General features: G+C 45.4%; 1 protein-coding gene across 6 annotated transcripts in view; it reads left to right on the forward strand.

The window, feature by feature from the left end:
- Window positions 1-24,233, forward strand: part of Oca2 (OCA2 melanosomal transmembrane protein) — a 310,843-nt gene that overhangs the window by 8,947 nt on the left and 277,663 nt on the right. For all 6 annotated transcript variants that reach the window (XM_063249815.1, XM_063249819.1, XM_063249816.1 and 3 more), the window contains exon 2: window positions 15,051-15,273. In XM_063249815.1, the coding sequence (XP_063105885.1) occupies window positions 15,051-15,273 (223 nt within the window). The remainder of the gene's footprint in view (window positions 1-15,050; window positions 15,274-24,233) is intronic.

The raw sequence follows: 24,233 nt of genomic DNA on the forward strand, positions 1-24,233 counted from the left end.
GCATTCTTTGTAAGGTTGGGTTGGTGGCCATGAACTCCCACAGTTCCTCCTTGTCTTGGAGACATCTTATTTCTCCTAATTTTGAGAGACAGTTTTTCTGGGTACATCAGTCTTGGTTACCCATTATTTTCTTTCAGGGCTTGGATTATTTCCCCCCAGGCTTGTCATGGTTTATGACTGTGGCTCCCAGCCCTCATGAGTTTGCATTGTGCATTTGTGATGGTTCATTGTCTAATGCTTGGATTGATGGTGTTAGTGCTCCACCCACATAGGGGTGGAGCCAGGATGTGATGTAATGGCAGGAAGAAGATGTGTCTCGCTCTTTGCTGGTTCGAGCTTGCTGTTGGCGACTGCCATGAACTGCAGCCCAGCCAGGCCTGCTTGCCTTGGAGCCAACTGAGTGTGGACTGAAGCCTCCAAAAACTGTAAGAAATAAACCTTTCCTTTCCCAACTTGGGCTTCAGGTATTTTGTCTCAGTGATGAGTAAAAAGTAACTAAGACAGAGTTCTTCTCAATTTGAGAGTTTGTATTGATAAGTCTGTCGTTAGTTTGATAATTTTTCTGTTGTAGGTAATCTGCTTCTTTTCCCTGGCCGCTTTTATTATTCTGTTCTTTTGGTGGATTTCTGGAATCTTGCTTATTATATGTCTGGGTGTAGATCTGTTTTTGCTATAGGTGGCTGGAGTTCTGTATGCCTCATTTTTCTGGATATCATTTCTTTTTCCTATGCTTGGGAAGTTTTCCTTTAGTATATCTGTGACTATTCTTTGTGTAATTTCTTTGGATCTGTTTCATGTATTCTAGTTATGTTTAAATTCTTCATCAGAGGTTTGTCTTTCTTTTCTGATTTCCTCCATTCTTCCATCTGTGTTCTCTGGGAGGGGCTTATGATTTATTTTTTTTTTATTTAAAGAAAGACAAAGCAAAATAGAAAACAGACAGAAATACTACATACTTTCAAAGAAAAGAAATAGACAGTAATAAATCACTACCTGATGTATACATGTTGTCCCCCTATAAATAGTTGTTCAGGTACACACGTGGAACATATAAATGGGTTTCAACCAGGGAGACTGCAAACAGTTCTGTTCAACTATCCAATAAAAACTAAGTATTATGGCTATCAATCCTATACACTTAGACATGTATGCGTTTATCCATATCTTCATTTATGTTGAGACCTAACACAACTTATTAGATTAAAATCCTTCTGAACAAAGATTAATAATATTGCTGGATTTCACATCATAACACTCTGGAATGAGGATTGGGTACTGCAGTGCCACTTGCTTTCCTTCAAAGTTTTTGTTAATTTCATCATGTGTCATCAGATCAGTTCTCATAAACTGTTTATAGGTTTTACGTAAGCATGAGTCTTAACATGTATTTCTATCCTTTCTATATTAGGAGAAACATAACAAAGCAGGACAGAGCTAAACTTTTTTCTATAGACATATAAAACTAAAAAGACACATAAATCTGCTGTATAAGCTGTTCTATCCTGGTCACTGTGCTGTTTCTTGTTATCATCAACAGAACTGGCTATATCATCAGATAAAGTATAACTGAACATATCAGTACATAACAGAGTTAACAGAAATACAACTTTTTAGATAGTGTAGAGCTACAAAAACAGGTAGTAATCAAATCAGAATGGATATTGTCATTTTCAGTATAGTTGTCTATATTCCTCAACTTGTTACCATCAACCTTACAGTTTTGAATAAAATCTGCTGATAATAAGCAGAAATCAAACAAGTCAGATTTAACTAAGATCAGTCATGATACAACAGTATAAGTCATACATGGATCCTGATTGAGTTAATAGGGAATTAAAGATGACCACTGTGCTATGTCCTGATATCTTCAGGACAGCCATCTGTGCCCCTCAGATCCAGTGCTTGTATACAAACTAGGATGGAACAAGTTCCAACCAAGCAGAGTGGTGTGAGTAATAGGGGTTTTAATTCCTGATACACTATTAGCTGTATCTTCTGATGTTTGTTTTTTGAGGACTATTCCTCCCCTTTACTCCCCCAGAATGAACTGTGTATTTTTGGGTCTCCCCAACACCCATGGTTTTGTATTGGGGGGGGCAACATGCTATTTACCTAAGTGTTTCTGAACTTTCTCACTCCTGGGCTGGATTTCTAGTTATATTTCTTCATTTATTAAAACCTGTCTGTTCAATCTATCCATAACATAACTGGTCTAGTTACCCTATTACTCTCTGGTTCCCTATCACATCGAGTTCAATTTTCTCATGTTTGTTTTTGGTCCATATAACCTTATTTAGGCTAATTATATTTCTTGTGAAGAGCCTCTCAGTGGACCCTACCTCTTGATCCACTCTGCCTGCAATTCTCTCTTTTTTCCCTTAAGTTAGTGTGTCTTGGCCATCAATATTGGAAATTATGTTCAACCTTCTCTGCTGCATTTCTGTTGAGCTCTTTTTCTGTCATTAGTTGTCAGTTTGTTTTCTTTATTTTGCTTTTTGCTCCATTCATTGTGGCCTCTCTGCCACTGTTTCTGGAATCTTGGTACTTTTCTCTTTTAGAATGTCCCGCAGTATTCTCTGTAGAGTCGAATTAGTGGTTGCAAATTCCCCTAGTTACTCTTTATCCTGGAAACACCTTGTTTCTCCATTAATTTCTAAGGGCAGTTGTGCAGGATATATCAATCTTGGCTGAGGTTATTGTCTTTCAAAGCTTGAATTATTTCGCCCCACCTCTTTATGATTTTTGTGCTGAGAAATCTGCTGTAATTCTGATGGGTGTTCCCTTGTAAGTGATCTGTTTCTTGTCTCTGACAGCTTTTAAATATCTGTTCATATGTTGGATTTCTGGAATTTTGATTATTATATGCCTGGGTGTAGTTCTGTTTGGGTTGTAGGTGGCTGGGGTCCTGTATGCCTCATAGATCTGAGCATCTTTACCTTTTCCTATTAGGGAAGTTCTCCTTGATTATTTCTGTGAATAGCCTTTGCAGTTCATTTGTTTGTATCCCTGCTTCTTCCTTTACATTCTTAATGCTTAAGTTATAGATCCTCTTATCATCTTTTTTTTTTTTATTGGTACCAGGGATCGAACTCATGACTACCTGCTTACAAGGCAGGCGCTTATGCTGCTGAGCTAAATCCCCAGGCCCCTCCTCTTATCATCTTCTAGGCTTTGTATTGTTACTGCTAGTTTCCTTGTTATTTTTAAGAAGTATTTCCTTTCATGCTCCCACATTACAAATCTATCCTCCCATTCAGATAAAGTATCTGTAGTTTCTTTGAAGCTGTTATGCCAGCTTTCAATAGAGTTTTTAGTTTCCTGGTAATCTCTTTGAACCTGCTTCATGTATTCTACGTTTATTCTATTTTCTCCATCAAACAATTCCCCCCCCCCTTTTTTTTGTTCCTCCATTCTACCATCTGTTTTTTCTTGGGAGGTGCTGAGCATTTCTTTAACTATTCTAATTATATCTTGCTTTACTTGGTTAAATACTTCACTTTTGAACTCATCTATGAGGTCCTGGAGATATTTATTGTTTTATGTCTATTGGTGCCATGCCTGATATTGCACGTTTTCTGTCCTCATTCTCCTTTGTATTTACCTTTCCTGGATCAGTGTTCTCAGGATTGGGGACTAAGGACCCTTTCTTGTTGCCTCCTCTTCTCATATTTTTTGTTCCTTCCATACAAGCATATATAGGAGACTCAGTTTCTTTCTTTGTCGGTTACATTTTGTTTGAATTGTGCTGGCTAGGTGTTCCCGCCCACTGCAGTGTACTAGGGAGGCACAGACCTGGGAAGCCTATGCTGGGCCCGCCTCTCCAGGTCAGTCAAACTACTGAAGGCTTCACTGCATTAGGGTGCACTGTCAGGCTCAAGTACCTGGTTTGGGCTAGCCTATTGGATCTTAGTCCACGGTATCACCCAGGTCAAGTGCTCCCAACCAATCCTGCTTGAGAGGGGAATATGTGACTGATTTCACTGCAGCGTCCTGTTCCGGCTAGTCTGCCTGGTCCCAGAATGTCCTCTGTTGGAACCTCTTTGTCTGTGGAAGGGTCCTCTCACTCACCACAGTTTGATGCAGGGCTCCCTGCCAGCTCTGCTCTCAGTTAGGTTCACCGATTCCCACTCTCCGAGCTTTTGCATCTCTATCCCTGCTGTGCTGATTCAGATGCAACAGCAGCAGGGAATTCAAGCTGTGGTTTCCAGAGGCGTGGGTTCCAGTGTTGGCACTGAGACTTTAGCTGTTCCAATCGTGGCACATGAACTGCATTTCCAATTGGTTTCTCTCATCTTAGTTCATTCCTGGGTTGGCAGGGTATATCTCCCTTTGCTTAGGACTCCCCACACTGCACCATTCCTGGAATCTAAGATGGCTATCTCAGAGAGCCTCCGTAGCTGCTGTTATCTGTCTGCCATGTTCTCTGCTCTCCTACTTATCATTTCTTTAATTAATCTCTTTATATCTTGCCTCACTTGGATCAGAAGTACAGTTTTAAATTTGTCTCTGAGGTCATGAAGGTATTTCTTTATATCCACTGATGCTGTCTCTAGTATTGGATGGTTACTGTGCTGGTTCTCTTCTGTATTTACTTCTTCTGGGCTTATTTTCCCAGGTTCAGCAGCTGGAGTTTTTTTTTTTTTTTTTAATTTCTATCTCTTTCATGTTTCTGGTTTCTTTCAGACTGGTGTGTCCTGGGGGTCTCTGGCCCTCTCTGTATTGCTTAGGGTCTTCCGAAGTGTGCTGACTGGAGTTTTTGCTGCCTTTCTCAATTTGCTGTTATCTGAGGTACAGGCAGGGATGCGGGGATGGTGCAGGCTAGCCTCGAGCCTTTGTGTTGGTCAGTTCACAAGTGACATCCACAAGGATGTCAGAGTTGACAATTTTATATCTGCTTATTGGGTCCCAACCAGAGTCGTAGCTCAGCCCCAGCAGATCCTGCCAGTTCTCTCTGCACCAAGGGCAGCTGACTGATGTCACCATGGCACCAGGCTCTGCCCAACTCTAAGCTGTCCTCCACCAGATGTCTCTGTGCCAGGGTGACTATCTGACGTCACTGCAGCGCCAGACTGCCCAATTCCAAGATGTCCTCCAGCCAGTGACAGCAGCTGTGGGACCCAGTCCCTAGCACTCACCAGGACTCAATGCAGATCTTCCTCTTGGGTCCACTGCACACTGTGCTGCGTGTCTTCACTGTGTTCCCAGCACAACACGGATCGGTCAGAAAACTGCATGGTGTCCAGCTTCAGAGCCCAGGAGCTTCTCACAGTCTCTTCTGGCATGGCCAGGTTGCTCTGGCTGCTTTGTGGTACCCCAGGTCCCAATTTCCAGGATTCACCAAGAGCCAATATAGCTCTTCCCCTTGGATCCACTGCTCACTGTGCTGCGTCCTCCCGTTAAGGGCCTGGGATTCGCCGACTCCTGTTATCGGCAGCTGCAGTCTCTGACCTTGGATCTCCGGGTGCACCTAGTAGAGCGTGTTGGGCTTCAGCTCTCCACCCACGCTTTTCCTTCCTCTTCCTAGTTTTATTTTTCCCCTCGGTTACTACCTTGGTTAACAGGAATCATTATCCATTCTTCTGGCCCTCTCCATGTTGTCATATTGTAGCATCTGATCTTATTTCTCTGTAGACACTCTGCATCCTGCCCCCTAGCAAGCTGCCATTTTTTTTCTCTCAATTTCCTTACTTGTATTAGTTTTAGCTTTGGATTGTTTTTATTTTTCTAGGATCTTGCCGTGCATCATCAGGGTATTTATTTGAGCTTGCTCTATTCTCCTGACGTGGGCTATAAACTTCCCTCTTAGGGCTGCATTCATTTTGTCCTGTAGATTCTCGTGTGTCACACTGGAATTATTATTTGACTGTAGGAACTGTCTAATTTTTCCCTTAATTTCATCTATGATCCATTGATTATTCAGGAGGATACTGTTTAATTTCCATCTGTTTGCATTGTTTCTGTGGTTTCTTTTGCCATTGATTTCCAGTTTTGTTGCACTGTAATCTGACAATATGCATGAGATAATTTTGATTCTTTTGTATTTACTTAAGCATGCTTTATGGATTAGTATGTGGTTTATTTCAAAGAAAATTCTGTGTGCTGCTGAGAAGAATGTATATTCTTGTGTTGTTGGGCAAAACACTGTAGGTACTGAGGCCATTTGTTGGAGAGTTTGATTCAACTCTGTTTCTTTGTTAATGTTTTTTGTTTAGTTGAACTATTTGTGAGTGTGTATTGCAGTTCCCCGGTACAGTTTTTTTTTTTTTTTGCATTGCTTTATTTTTATTTTTATTTTGAAAAGAATAAACCAAATGAGAAAAAAATGGGACCATTCAAAACAAAGACATAGTACATGATTTAAAACCACAGTACAAGGTGATCTACAATGGTTACCATGATGTCTCTTGTTATCAATAGAACTGTCTATATCATCAGGTACAATAAAATTGAACATAGAAGTATGGAACAAATTCAATAAAAATAAAGCATTGGAGACAATATATGACTTCAAAAGAGGGTGATAGTCAAACCAGAATGGGTATCATAGTGAATCTTACTGTCTTCAGAGTAGCTGCCTCAGACTTGATACTATCAAACAAAACAGATGCAAATAAAACCAGTCAAAATGAAACAGTGAAAGCAATACAGAGCTTCAGATTAAGTTAATAGGAAATAAAAAATGATTATTGTAGTATATCCTGCTATCTATGGAATAGCTGTCCATGCCATCCAATCTAGTACTAGTACACAAACTGGAACAGAATAAAACCAAACTAAGCAGAGCAATGGAAACAATATGGGTTATGATACCAGATTAACAATGTCCTCTGCCTTCCCTTTGTAGACAATTCCTCCCCTTTCACTTTCACAGGGTGTACTGTACATTTTGTATTCCACTAACTCCTTCAGTTTTTAGATTAGGGAGACAACCTGCTATTTATCTAAGTGATTCTGAACCTTTTTACCCCTGAGCTTGGTCTCAAGTTGTATCCATTTACCTACAAGAGTCTCAAGGTTTTCTTTCTTTTTGGCTAAGTAGTCTTCCATCGTATAAAACTGTCATGTCTTTCCAACCAATCTGCAGTTGAAGGGTGAGCTATCCCCACTTTTTTCTGGTTCCCTGTCACATAGAGTGTTGTTTTCTCATCTTTGATTTTCAGTCCATAAACTCTCTTTCAGGTTAATTATATTTCTTATATAGAGTATCTTGATGGACCCTATCTCCTGATCCACTCTACCTGAGATTTTTATTAGTGTATTGAGGTCATCTACGTTAGCAATTATGGCCAACCTTCTCTGCCTCATCTCAGCCATGCCATTTTTCTGCCATTGGTTGTCTGCTTTTCGCCTACATTCCACTGTCTGTCCCGTTCAGTGAGCCCCCTCTGCCTGAAGCCATGGTCTTTTTTTCTCTTTCTTTAGAATGTCCCTCAGTATTTTCTGTAGGGTTGGATTGGTGGTTATGAACTTCCCCAGGTCCTCTTTGTCATGGAAGAATCTTGTTTCTCCATTAATTTTGAGAGACAGTGTTTCAGGTACATCAATCTGGGTTGGAGGCTATTTTCTTTCAGAGCATGGAATACTTCAAGCTCTTCTTGATTTGATGGTTTATGTCAAGAAGTCTTTCGTGATTCTGATGACTTTTCAACAGATAGGTGATCTGTTTCTTTTCTTTAACAGCTTTTATTTATTTACTTTTTTATTTTTTTATTTTAAAGAGGGTAAAATTAAACACAACAAAACAGAATAAAACAGAATATAAGAAACCAATGTAAGAGACATAAATTTTAAAGCAAGACAATCAGAGATCTTCACTATCTATTGTATTGTCTCTTGTTTTCTTCCAAATAGTTGTCCTTATCTTCACATACAGAGAATTCGCACAAAACAACATAGTACAGAACTGATCTGAACAAGATGAGGAAGGCATTTTAGGTCTTCAAGATCAGACAACAGGGAAGTCAACAATGACTGTCATAGTGTCTCTTATTCTCTTCATAATAGCTGTCCATATCTTCATGTATGTTGAAATTATATTAAACAAAACAGACTAAAACCACTCTGAACAAAGAATAATATTGCTGGATTTCACATCATGACGCTATGGGGTCAGTACTGGGTACTGTAGTAGTTCATTTCATCATGCGTTGTATGATCAGTTCTCATAAACTGTGGATAGGTTCTACACATGCATGAGTCTTAACATGTAGTTCTATCCTTTCTGTATTAGAGGGAAAAACAAAACAAAGTAAGACAAAACAAAACAAATTCCTATAAACACCTAAAATGAAAAAGTCATAGAAAACCACAGTACAAGGTGATCGACAATGGTTACTGTGTTGTCTCTTGTTACCTTCAATAGAATTGTCCATATCATCAAACATAGTATAATTGAATATAGCAGTACATAACAATATTAATAAAAACAAAACATTGTAGACAGTGTAAAACTTCAAAAGCAGGTAATAATCAAACCAGAGTGGGTTTGTCACTTATCCTAGTGAGTCTTGTCATCTTCAGTGTAGTTGCCTATACTCTCAGACTTGATACTATCAATCATGACAGATTTGAATAAAATCTGTCAATACAAAACAGCAATCAAACAAACCAGATTCAACTAAGATCAGTCATGATAACACAGTGTAAGTTATACAGGGCTTCAGATTAAGTTAATAGGAAATTAAGGGTGATTACCATCCTATATCCTGCTGTTTTCGGGATAGCTGTCTGTGCCCTCAAATCAAGTACAAGTAGACAGACTGGCACAGAATATAATCTGTCTAAACAGAGCAGTGTGAGTAATGAAGTTTTAAATGCTGATACACTATTAACAATATCCTCTGCTTCTTGTTTTAGACTGTTCCTCCCCTTTCACTCCCACAGTGTGCACTGTGCATTTTGGGTCCCACCAACTCCTTCAGTTTTTAGATTGCGGGGGGCAACCTGCTGTTTACCTAAGTGGTTCTGAACCTTCTCACTCCTGGACTTGATCTCCAGTTGTATTCCTTTACCTACAAAAGCCGCAAGGTTTTCCTTCGTTATAGCTAAGTAGTTCTCTGTTGCACACAAGTATCCTGTCTTTCCAGCCTATCTGCAGGTGCTGGTCAAGTCGCCCCTATTTCTCACTGGTTCCGTGTCACATAGAGCATTGTTTCCTCACATTTGATTTTAGGTCCATAAGTTCTTTTTCAGGTTAATTATATTTCCTATACAGAGCATCTCGGTGGACCCTACCTCCTGCTCTACTCTGCCTGTGTTTCTTTTTGTTAGTGTATCAAGGCCATCTATGTTAGAGATTATGGTGTCTCTGCCTCATCTCTGCTACGCTATTTTTCTGCCATTGGTTGTCTACTTTTCTCCTTCATTCCACTGTCTGCTCCACTCACTGAGGCCTCTCTGCCACTGTTCCTGATATCCTGGTATTTTTTTCTCTCTCTCTTTAGAATGTCCTTCAGTGTTCTCTGTAGGGTTGGATTGGTGGTTGCGAATTCCCCCAGTTCCTCTTTGTCACAGAAGCATCTTGTTTCTCCATTAATTTTGAGAGATAGTTTTACAGGGTGCATCAATCTGGGTTGGAGGTTATTTTCTTTCAGGGCTTGGAATACTTTGCTCCAAGCACTTGTTGATTTGATGGTTTTTGTCAAGAAGTCTGCTGTGATTCTGATGGGTTTTCCTTTATAGGTGATCTGTTTCTTTTCTCTGACAGCTTTTAATATTCTGTTCTTGTGTTGAATTTTTGGGATCTTGATTATTATATGTCTGGGTGTATATCTATTTTGGTTATAGCTGGATGGAGTTCTGTATGCTTCATATTATCTGAATATCATTTTCTTTTCCTATACTTGTGAAGTTTTTATTTATTTCTGTGAATAGCCTTTGTATTTCATTTGTGCTTACCCCTGCTTCTTTACTTACATTTTTTATTCTAAGTTACAGATCCTCTTGTCGTCTTCTAGCCTTTGTATTGTTACTTGCTGGTTCCATGTTATTTTTCCTTTCCTTTTGCGATCACATGTTGCAAATCTGTCTTCAAGGTTTGATAGTCTCTCTTTAGTTTTTTTTTTAAAGCAGTTTTGCCAGCTTTCAATGGAGTTTTTAATTTCCTGGTGATCTCTTTGAATCTGTCTCATGTATTCTAGATTTTTAAAATATTCTTCATCAAAGGTTTCTCTCCTTTTTCTATGCCCCTCCATTCTTCCATCTGTGTTTTCCTGAAAGGTGCTTAACATTTCTTTTATTATTTTTCTTATATATTCCTTTACTTGTATTAGAATTTCTGTTTTGAATCCTTTTATAATGTCATGAAGATAATTCCTTATGCCAAATGCTGCTTTTTCCAGCACTGCAAGTGTGCAACTCCTAATCTCTTCTGTGTTTACCTCTCCTGAACCAGTACTGTTTGGACTGGAGGCTGGAGACTGCCTTTTGTTTCTTCCTCTTGTCATGTTCCTGGTTTCTTCCAGACAAGTGGATAGTGGGGTTCCTGGCACTTCCTGTATTGGCCATGATTACGCTGAAGTGCTGATAAGGATTGCTGCCCTCCCAGTCTGCTGGTGACCGCTGGAGTACAAGCAGGGGTGGGGCAGGATGGCCGGTCCCTTCTGGGCTGGTCAACCACTGGGAGTCTTTGCCACATTAGTGTGTGCCACACGATGCAGCTGGTTAGGGATAGCTTCAGGGGAACTTTGGCCTTGGCTATTGGATGGCGCTCCGAGTCTGGAGTGGCTGACTGAAGCCACTTCAGTTCTGGTTCCAGGCTTATCCTGCCTGACTCCAAAATGTCGCCCAACCAATTGCCCACCCCCGCAAGAGGCCCGAGTTCCCTGCACTCACCACAGCCGGTGCCGATGTCTGAGCTGGTGCTGTTCTCCGCTCTGCTGCTGCCCTCTATGACCACGTCTGCCCGCTGAGGGCTCGCCAACCCCCAACTTCACCGTGACCGTGCGTCGTTTCATACACAATGGACCGGCTCCAGTGACAGTGCGTCTGCTACAGCCTTCTGCCCAGGATTTTCTTTTCTTTTTTTTTTTCTCTTTAGTTTCTTCCTGGGTCAAAAGGGTCCATCTCCTTCCATCTGGTCTTCTCCAGGATGTTTTATTCCAGCATCGGAGCTGTTGCTCTCAGAGGCTCTTTATTTTGCTGCTTATTAATCTGCCATTTTCCCAGCCCTCAGTTGTTTTCATTTATTTGATTTTTCATATTTATTTTATTGTATTATTATTATTATTATTTTGGTATTGGGAATCCAACTCAGGTTCTTGCGTTTGCCAGGCAGATGCTTATGCTACTGAGCTGTATCCCTGGCCTGATTTTTTGTGTTTATTAGTGTTTGTTTTATGAAGTTGGATACACTGACGGTTGGTACATATGTTGTTTATAGTCTTTATTGCTTCCTGTTGAATATTTCCCTTAAACCATGTGCTGACTTTCTCTGACTCTTCTGATCACTCTGCGTGAGGACAGTGGCCTGCTTTTCCCTGGGTTCCCGTTCTATGGCACATTGCTTCCCGTCCTTTGATTTTTCGCCTGTGAAACTCTTTGAATCAGAAGTGTTCCCTACAGTGCATGCTGTTTTTGATCTGTTCTGCCGGTGTGTGCCTTCAGCCAGGGGCTCACACTGAGAGTGGTTCTGAAACACACCGACGTGCTCCTGTCGGTGTTGAGGTGGATTTCCTGTTGTTTCTCGTTCCCCCTCTTGCTTAGCTGCTCCTCTGCCGGGTATATTCATTTTTTCTGACTTTTTGCCATTGTTGGTTTTCTTTTTCTAGGGTGTCTTTAAGACTGTTTTGTAATGCTGGTCTGGTCATGAATTTCTTGGGGTGCTCCTTGTCATGGAGATACTTTATTTCTCTGTCAATTTTGAAGGACAGTTTCTCCAGACAGCTAGATTGAGGTTAGAAGTTATCTTTTAGGGCTTGAAACGCTTCCCTCCAAGCCCTCCTGGCTGTTAAGGTTTGCTGTATTCTAATGCATGTACCTCTGCATGGGATTTGTTGCCTTCTCTAGAGCAGCTTTTAAAACTCTGTTGCTGTTTTGAACTGCTGGTTCCTTGCGTACAATGTGGTGCAGAGAGGTTGCTCCTTGCTTCTTGCCTCTCATAGCTACTGGGATCGATATGCCTCACTTCTCTGTCTGTCTATTTCTTTCCCTATTTTAGGAAGTTTTCTGCTATTCTTTCTATGAACAGAATTTATGCCATTTATGTTGTTTTCTGATTTTTCACTTATTCCAAGTACTCTTAGATTAGTCTTTTCTGTGCCTTCTAGTAGTTGTTGGATCCATTTTCCATGTTCCCTTGTTGCTTTTCAGGTGTCTGAGTAGCTGGTCTTCGAAACTGTCATCTCCTAGTTCTCAGATTCTGTCCTCACTCTGCGGCTGTCCTTGGGTTCAGTATAATTTTTATTACCCCCTGGGATTTCTGGTTGAAACCCTGTCATGGGCTCTGAGTCTTTGGCAAACTGGCCATTCGTTTTATTTAGCTCAGCTAGCTTTTTAGTAGTGTTGTCTGAAAGTTCCTGCATCTTTTTCGTGATCGCTCCTGTTACCTGTTCAGTTACGTCTTTCCTGACCCTGCCGAGCGAGTAGTTCTTGGATCTGATTTCTGCTCTCCTCCCTTAGCCTTTTAAATAATCTTGCATGCAGCTTATTCTCCCCGATCCCCCCTGGAATGGCTTCACTCGAGTTGACAGTTCTGGGAGGCATTTTGGTGCCCTGTCTTTTCATGTTTCATTGTTGTTCTGTGCTGAGGTTGTTGACATCTTGTAATGTAAAGAAACATCTGCTGCGAGAGGGATTCGTGGATGTCTTTGATCACTGGGTTTCACTCAGTGATCACAGTATCTTTCTGTGTTTGGAATCTGTTCTGACTCCATTAAGAAGCATGGTCTCCCAGCTGTCGGTGCCTTGGCTGTGTTAGTCAGTGTTGTAGTCAGTGTGGTTGCAAGGAGAACAATTACATACGGGACACAGAATTTGTAATATTGTTTTATGATGGTCACCCAGAGTAAAACACAAGAAAGTGCAGGAAATCTGTCCACGACACTAAAGACCCAGAATGTTCAGCCAAGGGCCTGGATCCCACAGCAGTGTCCTGCATGAGTCCAGACGAAGGCCTAGAGCCTACGACAGTTCCTCCCACGAGACCAACTGGAGGTCTAGAGCCCATGAGAAGGACTCACACCAGTCTCTTTTACGGATCCGCTCTGGGAAGGTCCAAAGGTCAGCGGTGGAAGCTAGAAAGTCTGTGCCAACGGGGTGAAGGAGCTGTGTTGGTAGGTTGAGGATTCTACGTTGGCACTGTGAAGTCGCACTCACAGCAAAGACCAGGGCTGCCCTGAAAAGCACCACAGCTGTCCTCAGTGACACGGAGGTCCTGAGCTCCTCTGGTGATAAGAACAGTTGAGTACGTGCCAGAAAACCAGCTTGATGAGTTTGTCCTGGAGATTAAACAGCACGTCTTCCCCTCTGGAGCCAGGAAACGATGCTCAATGTAAGGACCAGAGCTCCCCCAAAGTGAACCACAGCCACCTCAGTGACAAGGTCCCAAGCTCCTCTGACGATAGATAACAGCCAAGTTCATATCAGGGAAGCCAGCATGACAAGCTCCTCTCGAAGAACCAATGACTCCTAAGAATGACACTTAGGAGAACCACATGCCCATCTCTTCCTCTCCATGTCTCTATTTATGTGGGCAGCTTTCCTCAGGTGGGCCCTCCGTGCTCAGCACCACGTTGATCTAATTCAGCTGGCGTTAATTGCCCTCCAGTTTTTAATCCATGGCCATCAGTGTTCTGCCACCATGGCAAGTCCGTGAGGTATTTATGAAGAGAAAAGGTTTGCATGGTTCCAGAGGGTCCAGCCATGATCGCGTGGCGCTGGGGCCCATGTGGTGGGAGCACGTGGCAGAGCAGAACCTGCTCCTTTCATGGCTGGGAAGGAAGGGAAGGAGAGCGAGCGAGGAAGAGGCCAGGCTCTTCTACGCTGTCCAAGGACCCGCCCGAGGCAGCCCGCCTGCCAGGCCTCGCAGCCTGAGGGTTCTGCCACTTCTCACACACCATAGGCTGGGGCCAGGCCCAGCGCGTGGCCCTTGGGGACGTCCCAGGTTCAAGCGATGGCACCACGTGCTTAGCTCCAGGCACAGCACACCACTGTGTACTTACTTCAAGTCTTGCTGAACTGCCGCCCACCCTGGCACGGCACACGCTGAGTGTGAGTGTGGCAGGCGGGCACGCGGGCTCGGGACACGCCTCTCAGTGCTGTACACTCACCCCGCCAATGTGCACATGGAGCTTGGGCAACCCGGTCTCCGAGCATCCAGTGCCCGGTCAGTGCTGGAGCTGTGGGCTGAGGGGAGATGTTAAAGCAAATAGTGAATGGTTTGAAATACGATGCAAAAGCAGGACACCATAATCTTTCAAGGGCAATAATTTTTCTCACTTTTATAATTGGTATTATTTTCTCATTACAAACAAGTTTGCTAGATTAAAAAAAAAAGGAGAACCATAACTTAGAGAGGAGGGAAAGCCCGCCATCTGTACCTTTCTGTGAGGTGCGAAGGCTGTGAAGGGTGTGTGTTTCTCGTCTTCTGTTCCTTGTACATAACTTGATGTTTTTATTTTAGTAAAAACATCTGTAGTAATTTTCACAAAGCTTCAATGTATTCAACTGTGCGTTCCATGTCATGAACGTTTCCCTGCGTCAATCAACATCCTCTCGGGCATTTTTATGGTCGTGAAGTTTGTACTTTGCACATCAGACTGTTCTTTTTTTTCTGTCTTTTTCCTTTTTATCGGTACCAGGGATTGAACTCACGACCGCCTGCTTGCAAGGCAGGTGCTTATGCCACTGAGCTAAATCCCCAGCCCCCATCAGACGGTTCTTAAGCTGCGCTATGAGTCACTGCAGTGTGGGGCGCTGAAATGTGCACCCTGGGGAGGACACACTCAGCTCCTCCTCTGTTAATTAGCAAGGCGGGCCCTGAGAGGGTTTGGCCGCAGGCAACGTGGATTCCTCAAGGCGTAGGTGACTTCTCAGGCTGCTTTTCCTTTCAGCAGTGGGAATGCACCCGGGGAGTAAGGACCGCGGACTGGCCGCTGCCGTGCTGGACGTGGGTCTGCACCAGGCCCTGGCCCTGACTCACGCAGACCCTGGAGGGCAGATGCCTGCCGAGCCCACTGCGGGTGACCACAGCCGAGGTGCGACCAGCTGGGTGGCCGGGGAGAGCCCCTGGGCTCCCGAGCACCAGGATCTGGGTTTATTCTTCGCAGAGGGGAGGTGAGTTCAAAATAGTTTTATTTTATAAATGTAGAGTTCACATGGACATAGTTCCCTATATGTTTTGTGAGAAAAATTTCCAGAAATTGTGCAAAGTCTTTCCTGTGTAAGGTCACTTTCCTCGTCCATTTTGGACAAATGATATTTCTAAATATGAAAACTTAGCTTCAAAAAGATAACAGAAAAGGAGGGGTTGGGGTTTAGCTCAGCGGTGTAAGCACCTGCCTGGCAAGCATGAGGCTGTGAGTTCAATCCTCGGTACAAAAAAAAGAGAAAAGAAAAAAGAAGAAAAGGGGATTTGTGGCATGAATTCTTACCATTTCATATATTATTTGTGACATTCAGAATGGAACATGGTTTTGGAATGCATATATGTATGTATGTATATTTATATGTTTTTAAAGAACACGCTTTACCTCTGTAAATATGACAAAGAACTGAGTATTGTTTTAAATGTCTGGAAAAACTGGGTTAAGATAAAAAGAAACGTTTTGATACCATTTTAAATATTTGCCGAGGTGAACACTATAGATTTTATGTGCAGAAGCTCGGCCTGGAGCCGTGATCCCCGGCTTGCGTGCATCTGGGCCCAGTGCTGCCCGGTCCAAGGGTGAACCCAGCGCTCTGCAGCCCACAGGAGGCTCCTGGCCTGGTGCTCTTGGACTCCCTGGGGCTGAGTACCAGCAGAAGTTCCTGTTTCCTAAAGGCTCCCAGAGTGAGCTGGCTCGGCCAGCAGGTTTTGGAGGTGGATCTCTGTTGAAGGCCATAGCTCTTGTGTACACACTTGGGCTACTTACGTAACATTTTATTTCACGGTTACGCTTGCAAGGTAGGTTTGGTCAGTCAGTTTCCGAGTCCTCGTGACGGATCAGCTGCAGAGCCCAGGCCCAAAACTCTTGTCTGCCGCCAGGGTGCTAGGCTGGGTTCTCACAGCAGGGCGGGCCAGTTGCTGGCCAGTGCAGGAGCCCCCCTTGTTGGCTCCACTTAAGTCACTGTTGTCCTTTCCGGCCAGTCTTACAGGTCCCCTCATACTGCAGAGGGGAGGGCAGTCACGCCTGCTAAGGTCCTATTAGCAAACCCACAGTGACAGCCTATGCGCTGTTAGGGGTGCTGGACAGAGGTCCCCATGTTAGTACAGCCCATAGGATGGCTATGACCAACACCCAGAACCCAGAAGGCAGGGCGGGGGAGCCTGGGGCCTCGGCAGGGGCGTCTGCGGAAGGTAGGAAGCGCAGGTCAGGAGGGCGCTGCCGTAGGAAGTTAAACTTGGAATTACTGTGTGGCCGGGAAACCCGCCCTCTGGACTGAAAAGGGGGCGCTCTGGTTTGAAAGTCTGTGTCCAGAATTCACGTTGGAAATGAAGTTCCTGTGTGCCAGCATTAAGAGATTGGGACCGCCTGTGACAAATCCTGAAGCAAACACCTTCACTGAGAAGAATGACGGTGAGCTCACACAGGCTGGAGGGGGAGCGAGGTCCGAGAGGACACTGGGCAGGCCCTCCCCAGACTGGAGAGCTGGCGCCCGGCCTCTCCCCCAGAGCTGCCCACCGGGCTGGGTGTGTGCCGGTGGTGCAGCTGGGGCGGGCGGGTCCTGGACAAGCCAGCAGGTCAGGTGCAGGCCTGGCCTCTCCCTGCGCTGGGCTTTGGGTTTGCGCCTGAGGACTGAGTCAGGATGGGGGAAGAGAGGAGGGTTGGGGTGGGAGGTGGGGCCGTGGATACTCCTGCGGGTGAGGGTGGGCACGACAGAGAAGTGGGCAGGAGCCTGAGTGCGGGATTCCCACCCGGAAGCAGTGGGCTGAGAACGCTGGGCAGGGCCTGGCGATCTGCACAGGGGACGCTGGGCCTGGGCTGCGAGAGCTCAGGGACTGAAGGCCAAGGCCCGCAGCAGACGAGACCCAGACAAAGCGGATGGCCTGAGGTCTCAGTTTTCCCCTCTGTTGGTCCAGAGCTGCATCCGGGGCTGGGCTGGGCCTGAGTGCGTCCTGCTCCACGTCTGCCCTCCCAGGTTGACAAGATGTGGACAAAGGCGAGGGGGGGGGGGCCTCTGCCCAGCTCTTGGCCCTCTCGGTCCCCCGAAACAGCTCGAGAGCTGAGAGCTGGACAGGGCCCCACCACAGGTGTAAAGGCTGGACCAGGAGGGCTAGAGCAGAGGTGCCCCTTGGTGACAGCCACAGGGAGGACCCGCACTGAGCAGGCTGTGGGGACCCAAGGGCAGCGAGTGCCCCTTGGGGCAGCAGCGCCCCTCGGGGCATCTCTGGGAGGTGGAGGACAGTGAGCTGCAGCAGCCAGGGAGCTCCCCAGGGTGCAGCTGGGACGGGTGTAGCGGGGTGACTCTGAGTGTGGGGACACAGCCGTCACTCTCACCCCCACGACACTTGCCTGGGCATCTCAGAAAGCAGCTGTGTTGATTGGTGGCCACAGCTTCAAGGTCCTAGCGCTGCCAACCCTGGGTAAAGGTTGTGCACGGGTTCGATTGCATTTTGCCTTTCTTGGTTCATAAAAATGCAAGGAAAATGAAAAAAATAAAAGACAAGTGCTTATCTGAGTGATTAAAACTTAGAAGGCTTAAAAACAACACAAAGATGCTGTAAGCCCAGGTGATAGCCCAGCATAGCTGAGGCTAGGTGGACTCTATCAGGAATGTGAAGCCCAGCCAGGCCGTCAGCTTCTGGAGTCTAGGTGAGCTCCTCGCAGGCCCCCTTGTGGAGAGAATGAGCAGAGCCAAGAACAGCGCGAGGCGATGCAGAGACTTCACAGATGCGCTTGGCCGGCCGGGTGCGGTGGCACATGGCTGTGGTCCCCGCGCACAGGGCGGGCAGGCCAGGGGATGGCAAGCTCAGGTCCCACCTGGGGAACTGAGACCCTGACAAAGTCAGTAAGTAAAACTGCAAAAACGTGTCGCATATGTTACCAAAACTTAAGGTTCTTCCTGCTCACTGTGGGACTGAAGACTCTCAGGCTTAGTGCAGGAAAGGGGTTCACTCAGAGCTGGCTGCGAAGCAGATGGGGGGGGGCTTCTTTTTTGCCCCAAGTTTCTACCTTAAGGGGCCGGGAGCATGATAAGTTTTATGGGGGAAAAGAGAACGCAGAGGGAAAATGGGCCGAAATCCTCGCACTGCAGTGGGTCCTCCTCCTCCCAGGACCCCAGGCCTCCACCTCCACGGCCGCACCCGCGGTTTCTTTCAGGCAGACACTTGGCCCTTTTGCACATCTAGTCCTGTAAACTGAGGAGGGGGCCTTGTCAGAGGACTCGGTAGTATCTGGAACACCACAGGAAAGGGATGGGTCACTAAAGGATTGGGGAAAGGACGTGTGTGTGTGTGTGTGCACACGTGAGTGTGATGGAAGCAGTGCTCTCTGTTAGGACGCCTTCCTGACAGGGGCTCCATTGCCTCAGGCCATTGGGCCAGCACCGTATTTCCAGCCCCCGGAGGGTGCTCTGCTCCCAGCTGCTTGACATGGTGCAGGAGGAGCTGGCAGCGGTCACGATGCATTTTGTCTCGTCGTCCTGTGACACGGACAGCTGGGGGCCTCCTAGGTCATCTTCACCCCTCTGTTTACAAGTGACCGGAAAATGAGCCACACTGCAAGTGATTCTTGTTCCTGAAGTGACGCTGGATGTTGTCTGTGAATTGTACTGTCAAGTTTTCACCAATTCATAAATTAAATGCCATATTCTTTTTCAAAATTTATTGTTTCGGATTTTTATTAGTACGTAATGCTATTAGTGCTGAAACTCTCTAGAGGAATTGAAAGAGAGGCAATACTTCCAAATTCATCCCTGAAAGCAGGCATTAACTTGACCCCAAACCAGAGAACGATCCAACCAAAAAAGAAAAATACAGGCCAATCTCCCTAATGAACATAAATGAAAAATCCTCAGTAAGATTCTGGCAAACAGAAAGTAGCAAATCATCAAGAAGGCTGGACACCATGACCAGGTAGGATTCATCCCAGGGATGTAGGGATGATTCAATGTATGCAAATCAATAAATGTAATACACTATATCAACAGAACTAAAGACAAAAATCACAGGGTCATCTCAGATGCAGAAAAAGCATTTGACAAAGTGCAGCATCCATTCGTGATAAAAACTACAGAACATTGGGGTAGATGGTCTTTATCTCAATCTGAGAAAAGCCATCTATGACAACCAACTGCCAGCGTCATACTGAATGATCAAAAACTGAAAGTGTTCACTCTAAAATCAGGAGCAAGCAAGGCTGTCCACTGTCACCACTCCTCTTCAGTAGAGTTCTGGGAACATTAGCCAGAGCAATTGGACAAGAGAAAGGAATAAAAGAAATATAGAATGAAAGGAGGAAGATAAACTATCATTATACGCAGATGATGTGATACTTCACTAGAAGACCTCAAAAACTCTATCAAAAGACTTAGAGATTTAGCCAAATTCAGTAGCGTAGGTGGGTGCAAAGTGAACATTTAAAAATCAACAGTATGACTGTACACACAGCAAATTCACTGAGGGAGAAATAGGGAAACCGCACTCTTTGCAGTCCCCAAAATGAAATACTTAGGAATCAATCTAACAAGTAAGTTAAAGATCTATACGTTGAAAATTATAGTACTCTGAAAAAGAAGATCAAAGAGGAAATACCAGAAAATAGGAAGTTATTCCTTGGTCATGGGTAGGAAAAACCAAGGTAGTGAAAATGGCCATGCTTCCAAAAATTATACAGATTTAGTGCAACCCCAATCAAAATACCATCAGTATACCTCACATAAAAAGAGAAAACATTCAGAAAATTCATCTGGAAACAGAAGAGCCCTAGAATAGCAAGAGCAAGTGTGGGCACCAAAGACAAGTCGGGGCATCACGATCCTGGAGTTGGAATTATACTACAGAGCTCCTGTGATAAAAACAGTATGGTATTGGCAAAAAACAGACATGAAGATCAGTGAAAAAGATCAGAAGATGCTAACGCAAGTTCAAACACACTCTGCCACCTTATCTTTGACGAAGGGACCAAACATGTTCACTGGAAGAACGACAGTCTCTTTAATAAATGGTGCTGGAAAACCTGGCTCTCCATGTGCCAAAGACTAAACTAGACCCGTGCCTATCACCTTACACTAAACTAAAGTCAAATGGATCAAAGACCTAAATATTAAAACAGAAGCACTGAATCTACTTGGAAGAGAAATTAGAAATCTTAAAGACATGGGTGTCGGCAGAGACAAAACCCAGATCATGTGGATAAATAAAGACTCAGCTAACAGAACCTCGTCTTGTTAGAAAGCTTTTGCACAACAAAAGAAATCATCCATAGAGTGAAAAGATAACCCACAGAGTGAGAGAAAGTTTTAGCCGGATGTCTTTCAGACATACTTAGAACATACAGAGAGCTGAAAATGTTCAGACCCCCAATTCACAGGCTCAATCCAAAATGGGCCTCTGAGATGAGCACACACCTCTTAGATGAAGAAGTACCAATGGCGAATAGATATATGAAACAACGTTCAACATTTTTCATTTAAGAAATGCAAATTAAAACAGCACGGATTTTATCTCACTCCAGAAAGAATGGCTAGCATCAAGAAATCAACTAATATCAAATTCTGATGGGGCTTTAGGGAAAAAGGAGCACTTCTGTGCTGCTGGTGGGAGTGTAGACTGGTGCAGCCACTGTGGAAATCAATGTGGAGATTCCTTAAAAAACTAGGATTAGAGGTCCCATCTGACCCAGCTATTCCCCCTCTGGGTATCTTCCAGAAGAACTAAAAACATCATAACACAGTTTTGTATGTGTAGCTGTGTTTATAGCAGCACAATTTGTAATAGCCAGATCTTGGAAACAACCCAAATGCCCATCAGTCAAGCAATGGATAAAAAATTTGGTCTTTTTATACAGTGGAGTACTATTCAGCCATAAAGAAGGATAAACTTCAGACTTACAGGTAAATGGAGACAACTTGAGCTATACTCATAAGTAAAGTAAAATGGGAAGAAACTGTTCAAAAGGGAAGAGGACCTAGGGTTAGGGAAAGGGGAAAGGAGAGAAGGGAAAAGGAAAAACCCAAGACAGTTACACTACAAGTCTCTCTTAGCTCACTAAGAAGAAAGTTTGTGCTAATATCATTTGGGGAATGCTTATGCCCAGATCTTGTACTCTGAGGAACTACCTTAAAGATAACAGTGCATAATACATTAACTATTGTTATTCTCCTATTTTGTTTTGAAACTTTATTTTTTTGCATAAACAAAGTCTATACTGTTGGCATAAGAGAACAACCAGGCGTTAGTGAAGAGTCTTAGAGTACGGAAATAAACCCTTATTCAGAGAGCATAAACCCTCACGCAACGGCCAGCTGATTCTCACCAAGGCCACGAAGACAAGTAACTGGAGAAACTCCGGTCCTGTAATGGCTCGTGGTGCGGTAGCCCGAGCCCTGCCCCTCACACCGGGTGCAAAAGCTCGCTCGAAAGGGATCACAGACCTGAGTGGGAGGCCAGGCTGGAAAGCTTCTGGGGGAGACTCGTGCATGTTTGTGATCCTGAATTATTTGGTGTTAACTTACATGTGACGTGAAAAGCACAAGCGACAGTAGAAACGGGAACTAAACTAAATCCAAAAGAGAACCGTGCTAAAGGACGCTAATGAAAAGTGGAAAAGAAACCCAGAATGAGAGAGAGAGCTGGCAGAGGCACCGCGGAGAGGCACCAGCCTTCAGAGTGAAGGTCACCTCTGGCTGCAACCGAAGACGCCACGTCCCTGCGGTCAAAGGCTCTGAGCAGGCCTGGCCCACGGAAGGTGTTCAGGGGCTGTGACTCGGGGACAGAGCCTCGCCAGTGTCAGGGAGCGGAGGTTCAGACCTCAGCCAGAAGCCTGGCACACCCGCAAGGGCTCTGCTGGAGAGGCGGCAGCAGCAGAGTCCTCCAGTGACCCTGCTGCGGGCTGGTGGGAACGAAATGTGGCTGCCGGGTCAGAAAACAGCGTGGCATTCTCCGAAGGGTCAGCCTGAGCTCCCACGTGACCTAGCACTCCTGTTCGTGGGTGTGTGTGCAACAGCGTGGAAAAGACACGCCTGGGCTACACAGTGAGTGCAGAGCCGGCTGGGAAACACGCCAGCCCCACCCCTGCTGCAGGCCGGCCCCTGCCCCTGCCCCAGCCCCAGCCAAGCTGGGCCTGAGGTCAGTTCCGAGGACGCTGGCCTGGCCGGGCTTTCCGAGGGCCCCATGCACACAGCGGCTGAGCCCCTGACTCCCTGGCTTTGTGCCCAGGCCTGCTGTGACCTCCTGTCATCTCTCCCCAGTGTCCGGTGTCTGTCACACAACCCTCCTGCCGGGTGCCTGCCCTCCAGGAGTGCAGAGTGGGGGTGAGCACCTGCCAGCGTCTCAGTGCCTGCTGCACTCCCTGGGGTGGAGGGACCGGGAATGACCAGGGAGAGGAGCCTGCCCTGGAGAGGACTGGCCGCGGGCAGGCTCCACTTGCCGCCTCCCAGAGGAACAGGCTGCGTCTGCTGGGCTGGAAGCCTCTGCTGGTTTCCCGCGCCTCCAGGCTGGTCTGGAGGCTCCCGTGGAGGAGGGGAGCTCGGCCCTTCCTCTCCTGCCCTTTGCGTGTTGTGTGGGCTTCTGGCTGAAGGTTCCTCTTTGACCTGGAGGGTCTTGGCACACATCTGCTGGGAGCCTTCCTAGTAAGCTTTCATTCTGGGGTTGTACTTTACAACCCCAGAATGCCCACGTATCCTTTTTTAATACTATCTATTGATCTACCTTATTTTTTATTTATCATTGTTGTTGTTATTATTATTTTTGAGATAAGGGCTCCTGATATACGCAGGCTGACTTCACACACATGGTGATCCTTCTGCCTCACAGGCATGCACCAGCACACCCAGCTAATCTACTTTATTTGGTGAGACGTTGTCTTCACATCTATTTTTATTCTTTAGTTCTTGGAGCATATTTAAAATAGCTGATTTGAAACTCCCATACACCACAAGCATTTCACCTCGATAGCCACCATCACCGCCTGTGTTTCTCCGGATCAGCCAGTCGCGTGGAGGTGGCGGTGGTGCTTCTTGCTTGCCAGCCCACGTGCTGGAAGGGGCTGGTGGCAGCCCACACGTGGTCTGTTTCACGGTGAGGCCTCGTTCCCCCCTCGCAGTCCACAGATGGCTCTGACTCACGGGGAAAGGTTCGTGGTGGTTGGTGTTCACCAGCCTTGCAGGTCAGGGCCAGTGGTCTGATCGTGGGTTTAGAGGACAGCGGTCTGCAGTGTGGCACCTGGGGAATCTCCTGAGCGCTGCAGCCGTTGTTGATTCCCTATGGTCTTGTTTTGAAGTCCTGTGTCAATTTCTGAATTTTGTTGGGTTGGGTTTATTCTCTTTTGTTTTGCTAGGTTTTGTTCTATCCAGTGGCATGAGCGGTGATTTCAAAGTTAGCAAGATACATTACGGGAGCCACTTTGGATTTGCTGTTGGCTTGTCATGACTTTACTGTTTTTGGTCTATTCTGTTCTGTTTGATTTTTACTATGTCTGAAGTTATTTGTCGCTATTCTGAAGACAACAAAAGGCATTATGGCACCCACTGTTGATTTCACAGTGTTTTGAGGTCCTGCGTGTGTCACTTATGCTGGTTTGTTTTGGTTGGTTTGATTCTGTTTTATTTTCCTTGGGTTTATCCTCCTTACGGTGGGTTTTTACTTCTGTCTCATCTGTGGGTGGACCACGGATGACCTCTTGTGGCTCATTGTTTTCAAACTTGGCATTGATGGTAAGGAGATGCAGGAGTGCAGAATCAGAGGCTGCCTGTTTCCGGGGTTTGCCGTGTGACTCTCCTGAACTAACTGTATGAAGACTGCATTCTGCGCTGGGAATGTCACCGGGTTCCCTGGCCCGTGGCTGAGTAATCGCACATTCTTCAATGAGCAGACCCAGGAAGTCCCCCACTTTTACCAGAGAGCTATGTGTGCTTGTTAGGGCAACCTGCTGATT

This window comes from Cavia porcellus, unplaced genomic scaffold (genome assembly GCF_034190915.1).
Source record: "Cavia porcellus strain 051 isolate PalLab524CR breed Dunkin Hartley unplaced genomic scaffold, mCavPor4.1 scaffold_6, whole genome shotgun sequence".
Classification (NCBI taxonomy): Eukaryota; Metazoa; Chordata; class Mammalia; order Rodentia; family Caviidae; genus Cavia; species Cavia porcellus.